The sequence below is a fragment of the Anarrhichthys ocellatus genome, unplaced genomic scaffold, assembly GCF_004355925.1.
Source record: "Anarrhichthys ocellatus isolate YVR2014 unplaced genomic scaffold, GSC_Weel_1.0 scaffold15, whole genome shotgun sequence".
In the NCBI taxonomy this organism is placed as follows: Eukaryota; Metazoa; Chordata; class Actinopteri; order Perciformes; family Anarhichadidae; genus Anarrhichthys; species Anarrhichthys ocellatus.
In genome coordinates, this window is record NW_022280045.1 from 1,845,736 (window position 1) to 1,855,015 (window position 9,280).

Here is a 9,280-nt window from a genome sequence, read left to right on the forward strand (position 1 = left end):
TGTGTGTGTGTGTGTGTGTGTGTGTGTGTGTGTGTGTGTGTGTGTGTTGTAAGTTTTTCTACATGTATATGCAAGTTGAGACACTGGAGGGACTGCTGTCCTCACATACAGAGTAGACCCCTCCCTCTGAAACCATTTATCTACTCTCACATTCAAACATAGTTTTGGGGTCATTTTATTGTTTCACTGTTGTAAATACCTACAGCAGAACATTGTGCTACACCTAAGATTAGCCTAGCTTAGGTCTACTGAATGTTACATTTGTATTTGCCTATAATATATATATATATATACATATATAAAGCCAAACAAATAATATTTTTGTGTGTGTGTGACTGAGTGTGGCACAAGCCCATTCGCTCATGACAAAGACTTTCACGAAAATATGCTTACATTTATAAACATCACTTAAACAGGAGAAAACAGTGTATTTGTTGGGAACTATTTTCAGCTGCTGATTAATACAAATTTGGTGCTCTAGTGAGTGTTTACAGCACCAGAACAGTAAACAAAACAAACTACAGTCCCTATGTTAATGATAATGAAGGGATATGTCACTCATTGCAATGGTGTAGCTCTGATGGGTTTTAAAGAGTTTTTCGACAACAATGGAGCTGAATGTCAAAGCTTGATTAATTGTTGGATTCGGTCTTCTCGTGGGATTTGTTGACATTAGGAATACAGAATACAACTAGACCTTTAATAGGTTGTGCTAACAAGAACAGAGCAAAGCTTAGCACTGTGTATTTCCCTAGCTGTGGTCAGAGGTTGCTAATGATCCCAGTAAAATGAGCTAAAGTTAGCCAATCTCAGCACTCAACAAAACATCAAACTGCATGCAAAGAAAATGGCATCCCTTAGTTTGGCTCAGAGCATGTGGGAAAGGTAGTGTAGTTCAATTTCCCATTCACCAACTGGCAAGTGAAAGCTTGTGGTATTGGATCATGTGAAAAGATGAACAAGGATTGGATCTAAATATAACACGGTGCATGAAGACATGTTCCCCAAGTCCTCAAACTCTACCCTTTCACACTTTCCCTACTTTCTGTCTCTACCCCTCCTCCTCCCTTTTTCCCTCTCCTTTCCATCTCTCCTCTGGCTTGTGTCTCTGCCGCATATTTCTGTACGAACAGTTTGCGTCATGTGCTCTTTGGACTGTTTCTCTCGTTTAAAATTAACGGCCATCTCTCTCTCTCTCTCTCTCTCTCTCTCTCTCTCTTTCTCTCTCTCTCTCTCTCTCTCTCTCTCTCATTTGTGTTTGCCTGTGTGCACATATGCAAGCTACGCTGGCATCTTTGTGACAGAAAGGAATGCTCTTAAACTGAGTTTAATGTCTCTTAAAACAAAACAGATGGTTTTTCTGCAGCCGAGTGAAAAAAACAAAAAACTAAATGCTGTGGCAATGAACTTTTGAAAGATTCACATGTTGTTGCAGAAAGATAGCAACGCACACAAATGTGTGGGTGTGGATGTGGGTTCGGTGACTGAGGGATTCTGGTTTGCAGTCAATGGAGTGATGTTTTTTTTTTCACTTTTTTTCTTCTTTTTTTTTTTTTTTTCAAAGAATCTGTTTTTATTCCAGTTAAAATAATATAAAAAAGTATTCCAGTACTTGCTTTGTCATGTTGAAGTCAGACTAGATAGACGTTGATCAGATAAACACATCTATCTTCTTTCTTCACTCGTTCTCCCTTTCTGTTCAGGGACCTTCTGGGCCTCCCGGACCACCAGGAACTGATGTGAGTATAAAAAATATTGAATCAGTCCATTTCATTTAAACCCTCGCCCTCATTTCCGTCCCATGACAGGGCGGCTAAGGACCTCAGACCTAATTCCCCCTTGAAGCTGCGCTAGTTTTCACCCTGAAATTGATACTGTGGGTTCAGTCGAAAGCTACACATTCAATTTCCTGAACACAAAACCCCGTAGCCTTTCACCGCCCAGTCCTCCGTGTAAAATATCACCACTGTCATGTTTTGTTTTTTCATTCTGGAGTAGCTTGAAACAATCTAGTCTACATAAAGTTATGTAATGTGATCAAACAGTGCATTGCTGTACTGTAACATTGAACTCCACCTTCTCTCTTCAGGAATGTGAAATTCTGGATATCATCATGAAGCTCTGCTGTAAGTTGAAAACGCTCAACAGAAACGAAGCCACATGTACTCCACGTTGCCCTTTTCAACTCAGTGCTTGATGCAATCGAAACCTTAAAAAATGTGAGGGTTTACCCAGGTTATGTTACGTTAATTAACTTTGATTTGTTTGTTTTTCTCCCCCGTCCTTTCCTAATCGCGCCACAGCTTGTTGTGGTAAGTTTGTGCTCAATTAAAACAAAGTCATCGTCATCATTGTCTCGCGCCGCTCCAAGGCTGTTGTCATCCATTGCGATCTTGTTTATGTCCCCAGAGTGTAAGTGTGCGGCTATGGACCTGGCGTTCATTGTGGACAGCTCAGAGAGTATCGGTGCCACAAACTTTGCTCTCGCCAAAGACTTTATCATCACAGTCATAGACAGACTGACCAAAGATCAGCAACTCAAGGTAATGGCCTAGCTTTTTATCTTAGCCTCTGTTGGATAACTGGCATGTGTTTATTCAAAATGACACCAAAAACGTTTTTAAGAGATGTTAGGAAACGCTGCCCCGAGAACAGACCTCAAAATAGAAAAATGTAAATGAAAGATATTGTCTCTTGGTTTTGGAACTTGCTTTTATGTCTCTCCAATGACTCTCCCCTTCCAGTTTGGATATAATTAGTCAGGATGGGTGGGATGCAGAAATGTTGACACAGGAAAACACATGCTCACAGACATAACACAACACAGACCAAAACACACAGTCACCATGCAATGATTTTCTTTCCAGTTTGCAAGCAATGATTCCGGGTTGAGCGTAGTCCAGTACAGTGGACCGAAGGCCCAAGAAGTTGTCCGACTGGGAGCCGCTGGCCTCATCGCATTTAAAGAGTGAGTTGACATGCATTCAACCAGAGCCCTGTCTGCCTCGCTGGCTTGCGCTTCTTTGGTAGCGATTCAGCGTCATCACACGTGCAATTTTCAACAGTGTTCTGTCTTATTAAGAGTGAGAAGATTAATTATAACATCATCTCTTAGCCCCCAGTTTAGAAATTGCCCCACAACATGTTCAGCCAAGCTTAAGCTTAACGAGATAAGCAAGAGAATACAGTTAGCTCTATCAAAAGGGCTTTGCAGCATCTCAGTAGTCTTATTTACACATTTGTGTATTTACCGTGTTTATTTTAAATATGAAATTAAATGTAGTTAAAAAGGATAGTTTCACATTTTGGGAGTTGCACATATTAGCTTGCTCTCCAAGAATGACGGGAAGATCAAAAATCATGTCATCATACGTCTATGAGATTAATACGGAGCTGGAGCCAGGAGGACGTTAGCTTATTTTAGCATAAAGACGGGTTCAGGGGGAAACAGCTAGCCTGGTCTCTTTGTGTTGTAGCTAACCTACGACACTTCTAAATATTAATGTTAGCTAACATGCTGTGTCTCGTTTGTTTAATCTGTACACCAGCAGAAATGTCAAAGCAAAAGTTTTTGCTGTTAGGATGGAAAAACACAGTTTCACTATTTATGTATATTTATATTTCTACAACAAATGCGCTACAACTTGTTAAGAGAGAGCTTTAGAGGTGCTGGTGTTTCGTGCATGGGTTGGTGAGAAGCTTTCTGGCTAACACAGTGCTACATGTGAATACGAATTTATTGACGGAGGCTAACAATTTTCCCCTGCTCCCAATTAGCTACACTAACACAATCCAGACATGTAACTCTAATGAACAAATAATAAATAAATGAATAAACAATAAAATAGATCAATCCTTATATTTGCACGTAATAGTGTTTTTTTATTTCATTGATTTCCTTAAAAATATGTTGATTTTTGTGTTGTAAAATGTGTGTGTGTGTGTGTGTGTGTACAGGAAAGTGAGAAAAATGGACTGGCTGGCTGAAGCCACGTACACAGGCGAGGCCCTTGATTACGCTCTGACCAACACACTCAACCTGATGACGCATGACAACAAAGTGGTTATCGTTCTAACAGACGGACGTTCTAATATTATCAGGGACAGGATTCCCCTCAACGTGCTCTGTGGTAAAGATCTCCGGGTAAGTACAATACACCTGGATAGACGACACTAACGGGCCTGCAGCCGGGCATTTACAGAGAGGAGTGTGTGCCATCAGTCTTGAAATATGCTGCAGGTTTAGTCACCTAACGCTTGAAATGTTGTGTTTTCCTTAACATAAGTAAAAACATTTCCACCTTAAATTAGTGCATAGAAATTCACCAGAATGCAGGAAATGGTGTGTTTGAATGCTCAAAATTTCCAGGTGGGTGGTGTTAAAGCAGCAGCAATGCCTCACGCTATCCCTGCTCGATAGCAGTAGTGTTGTTACTGCAGTGAAACATTATCTCCAGGACAGAAAAGCCTGCTGGGTTTAGTCCAATCAGATCGTGGCTCTTTTGTAAACAGCCTCTCAGAGCGCTAGCGATTACCAATTCACAGGCTAATTAGAAAGTTGATTTTGGAAGTAATGTTTAACAAAATGTTAAAGTAACATAGACCAATCCCAGCTGTTCATGTGGTGTTTTTATCAAATTTTCCCTAGTTTTTATAAAAGAATAAAGTGGGTTTGAAAAACGATGGCGATAGAGTTGTGACGCTCTACCCTCCAACTAGCATCGAAACGACATTTAACCCCGCCCGAATTCCACAGTTAAACCAATCTAAACAGGGCTAAATCATGGTGGGTGGGATTAAACGTTTGACGTTGCAGCCAGGTGCTCCTCCCTTTTTTGACGACAGGAGATCATTGTTATTGGGTGAAAAATATATAAAAGATCTCCCACGAAGAACTAGTCGACACCTTTTTAGAAATGGTCAATGACTGTCCTTGCCACACTGTTTGTTTAAAATATAAATACAATAATAATTAATAACTTATGAAGAAATAATGAAGAACCCGCTGAATTAAAAACCTCCTTCCTCCCCTGCAGGTGGGTGGTTTAGGAGTGAAGGACTACTCAGGCCGTGAACCCAACCAAGAGCAGCTTGGGGAACTGGTTTGTAAGAGTGACACCAAACCAGGCTTTTCCTTTGTCTTGGACAACTATGCCGAGTTGCTCGATGACTCTTTCCTGCAGAACCTCACATCCAGAATCTGTCAAGGTAAACACACACACACACACATACCGTATGTCATTTCTATCAAGTGAATATTTTTTACTAATCCCAAATAAACTGTCTTATTAACCCCTGTTGTTCTCTCATTCAGATAAGAAGTGCCCAGACTACAAATGTCCCAGTAAGTCTGTTTTTCTTCACCAGTACCATGGTTCACTGTTTTCAATGTTTACCCGATCTTACCGCTGTTGACCCAGTTTGCCATTTATATCTTTAGTAACATTTTCTCTCTTTCTGATATTCGGTCTATATGAGTTTAAAATTCATTCAAATGATCAGACACAACAAAGACGCACAGGGAATGAGAGCTGAAATAAAACATAAAACAACCAACGGTTTGGAGCCATGAAATGTGCAAGTGAATTGTATAAATGCTATCTGGCTGTCTTTCACCTTGATACCTCTCTAGACTGTTATTTACAGAGCCACTGGAAACCGCTATGGATCAGATTTATTGTGTGTGTGTGTGTGTGTGTGTTGCAGTCACTTTCTCTGAAAGTGCCGATATTTTGGTGATGATGGACAGCTCGGCAAGCGTTGGGCAGAAGAACTTCGACACTACCAAGACCTTTGTCAACCGCTTGGCCAAGCGTTTCCTGTCTGCCGAGAGGAAGAGCAGGGCCACCGTCAAAATGGGTGTGGGCCAGTACAGCCGAAGCGCCAGCATGGAGCAGGCGCCAACTTCCAATTTGACCATGCTGACCTATAAAACTGAACAGGCGGCCTTCCAAAACGACGGCACCAACGTGTTGGAGGCAATGGAATTTGCCGTGAAGAGTTTACGTGGTCGTGGGGACGCATCGGGGGGCAAGAAGAAGCTGATGCTGTTCTCTGACGGCAGGTCTCAGAACGTCACCGAGCCGTTGCTGGAGAAGCGCGTTCGTGAGGTGGCGGACGCCGGGGTGGAGGTCTTTGTCATTGCCGTTGGCAGCCAAGTCAATGAGGTCAACCTGCGCACGCTGGTGAGCAAGGGACGGCAGGACGACATCGGCTACGCCCAGCGCCACCTGTTCCGTGTCGCAGACTACACCTCTCTGCTTCGCGGGGTCTTCCACCAAACAGTCTCCCGCCGGGTGTCCATCCCCTGAGTGCACGGCCCCGAACAACAGGACCAACACGCTTTAGATTCTTAGTCCCAATATGAATATTCAGTCTCACTCATTTACCATACACTGTGTTCGAGTACTTTAAAAAAATAAAAAATAATAATTGTCACAAAATGTGTGACGGTCAAAATTAAATGTTTTAATGAAGTGTACCTGGGACTTTTTTACCCTGAGTTGAGCTTCCAAGGCAGATTATCTCAGGCTGTGTACACATTCCACTTTCTGTGCTGAGATCATTGGACTATAACCCAAAAGATGGTGCTAGCCTAAACAATTTTATTACTACTTGTGACATTACACAACTGTTAGAAATTGCTGCCTGGAAAGTCAATTTCAGGGTTAAAAATATCCCAATTCGAAAGGGGTTGCTTCGTCCCTGGAGAGCCATAAAGGCCACAACTAAACTAAATGTATAGCATTTAAATGCATTGGGCTGATTTCTACTCAGGTACACTGCATCCCTGCATCATTTTCAACTAGTCTGGACCCATCCTCTGCCTTACTTAAACTAACAAGTGTGGGTTGAAGATGGCTCATCAAGGCTACACTCATCTTGTCACTCCATGACTTGGAGCTCCTGCCATTCGAAGGATTTGTGTTAAGAGTTAAATGTGGACTCCTCTTTGTAGCTCTTACCACTTTTTCAAGAGGTGTCGGAGTTATGGTGTCACAATTTTACGACATAGGCAGACCAGCTGTCGATGGAAAACTTACAAATTCTTTGGCGAGTGCTAGTTTTACCGAAATAATTGTGAACCTGGAATGTTGACGCGTGATTGGCTAATCCACTTTGTTTATGGTTTGCACAGGTCAGTTGTAAAAGCCATAACTTATTCCCAACTTTGTGAAGTCACACCCGACATCACTTGAAAAATTTGTTTGATCACCAAACCGACAGGGAAAACAGGAAATGACATCAGGCAGACTTCAAAACAATCCAATCCACACTTCCCCTGGTGATAATGACGACATCACAGCTGGACTCAACATGTGTGAGTCTAGCTGTAGTGTGTGTATCTGTATGTGTGTGAGCGCCTCTGTGTGTGGAGGTTTTTTATGTGTAGCCCTGGGTGATTGTTCTATAAACAGTTGTGCCGGGGTCACTATTTCAAATGACAGAATGACAGAAACCTGTTCTTTGTTGTCTGTGAAGCAGAGAGGCCTCTGTTACATACACACAAACACACACACACTTAGGTGCCCCATCATTGAGGTAGGAAAACATCTGGAAAAGAAACTTATGGGACTCATGCTGTGAGGCCCTCACACCCACATACACACAGAAAACAGTGTGTAACTTTTATGATCCCCTCAAGTTTCAGTTTCGTTGTCATCAGTGGCCCAGAGTCTCTGTACTGTTGTTATTATCTGTGGTGCTATTAGTCTCAGTGTATCAGCCTTTACCCATGTTAAAGAAGATATTTTTACCTGAGGATACAAAACCTCAGTGTTGTGAGAGCTCCTTCAATAAAGGTTGCTACACCAAAGTGTCTCAGCTCACTTTTGTCCACACAAATCTATGACTGCCAAAGCCCGTATACAAAGATGCATTTTTATATGTTCATGCAACTCTAAAGATCCTCTTCTGAAATAGATTAACTCTCTGTGAAATTCAAACACTGGACGATGAATCACGACTAAGCTCAATGAAAAATATTGTAATTTTATCCCAATAGTGACATAGCGCTAACCTTCTCAGACTTTGGTGATGCCCTGACTTTTCATCGAGCACCATCATCCTGTCAAAACAGTCATTTTTCCATTACTTTTATTTATATACTTTGTGTTGAGTGCTAATTAGCAAATAGTACCGTAACATGCTAAACTAAGATTGTAAAACATAATTGCACCTGCTGAACATCAGTATTTTAGCATTGTCCCTCTGAGCATATTAGCCTGCTGATGTTAGCATTTAGCTCAAAACGCTGCATGCGTATGAGTACAGCCTCACAGAGCCGCAGGCATGGCTATAGACTTCTAAGCTTGTTTATTACCCTTCATAACATTTATTCACCAACGTTGCTGACCTGCAGCTACATTGCTACAGCGGGGTCTAAAAGAGAAAATGGCAGCAAACTTTAAAACCACTATTCGGTTTTTCAGTCACTAGATTTTGCTGTCTCACGCAGATTTGACCTATTGTATTTTCTGTAGCTGTGTGCACAGTTGTTAGCTATTCTAGCGATGCGACTCTAGAGCATGGTTGATCGATCGATTACCTTCACTTTTGTCTCGAGTGACATATCTACTAATATTTCCTAACTACTGAATGACTTGCTTTCAAATTTGTGCTGTCGAAGATAATCCACATTGTTCATGGTGACTGCAGTATATCTTCTAAAAATGAAATGCTGTCAAACTGCATTGGGGCAACAGCCACACTTTGCATTAATTGTGTAGCATCTGCTTTCATTGCCAAAGGCTTTGGGCGTGCGTATTGTTGCTTTTCCAAACTCGGCTAACATTTTGAGCATGGGGCTATCCCCATATAGCGTTCCCTCCAGCCAAACAGCTAAAACACACACTCCTTTAGAACTATTCTATCCAGCCACTGGATATGCCCCACTTTGCTATCCCCAAATGACATATTGCTGCTATCTCTAATCATCAGCATGTTAGTATCGTCATCACAAGCATGCTAGCATACTGACGTTCGCATTATGCTCAAGCAACTCTGTGCTGAAGCACAGCCTCCCAAAACCGCAAAACTAGGCAAAAAGTGGGAGTATGTTTACTACCTGTTTTTCACTGTTGTCACCTGACTGCTCATTTTTCTACCTTGTTGATCTTTAGTGATGTCATCATGTCCCCTGACCTAAGCACATAACTTTGCGAGTAAAACGTTATAATGACCACTAATAAAGACTCAGGTTGTCAGAAAAAGCTGATTTATTCTTTAACTACTGGATGCAGCAGAGTGACAGTGTAGTAGGCAGACTCCCCCAAATACC

General features: G+C 41.7%; 1 protein-coding gene across 1 annotated transcript in view; it reads left to right on the forward strand.

Moving 5' to 3' along the window:
- Nucleotides 1–7,816, forward strand: part of col6a1 (collagen, type VI, alpha 1) — a 22,856-nt gene extending 15,040 nt beyond the window's left edge. Inside the window, exons 27-35 of the mRNA XM_031855268.1 lie at nucleotides 1,704–1,739; nucleotides 2,090–2,126; nucleotides 2,304–2,312; nucleotides 2,410–2,543; nucleotides 2,868–2,968; nucleotides 3,958–4,144; nucleotides 5,037–5,208; nucleotides 5,315–5,344; nucleotides 5,707–7,816. Coding sequence (XP_031711128.1) covers nucleotides 1,704–1,739; nucleotides 2,090–2,126; nucleotides 2,304–2,312; nucleotides 2,410–2,543; nucleotides 2,868–2,968; nucleotides 3,958–4,144; nucleotides 5,037–5,208; nucleotides 5,315–5,344; nucleotides 5,707–6,311 — 1,311 coding nt within the window. The 3' untranslated portion in view covers nucleotides 6,312–7,816. The remainder of the gene's footprint in view (nucleotides 1–1,703; nucleotides 1,740–2,089; nucleotides 2,127–2,303; nucleotides 2,313–2,409; nucleotides 2,544–2,867; nucleotides 2,969–3,957; nucleotides 4,145–5,036; nucleotides 5,209–5,314; nucleotides 5,345–5,706) is intronic.
- The last annotated feature ends 1,464 nt before the right edge of the window (nucleotides 7,817–9,280 follow it).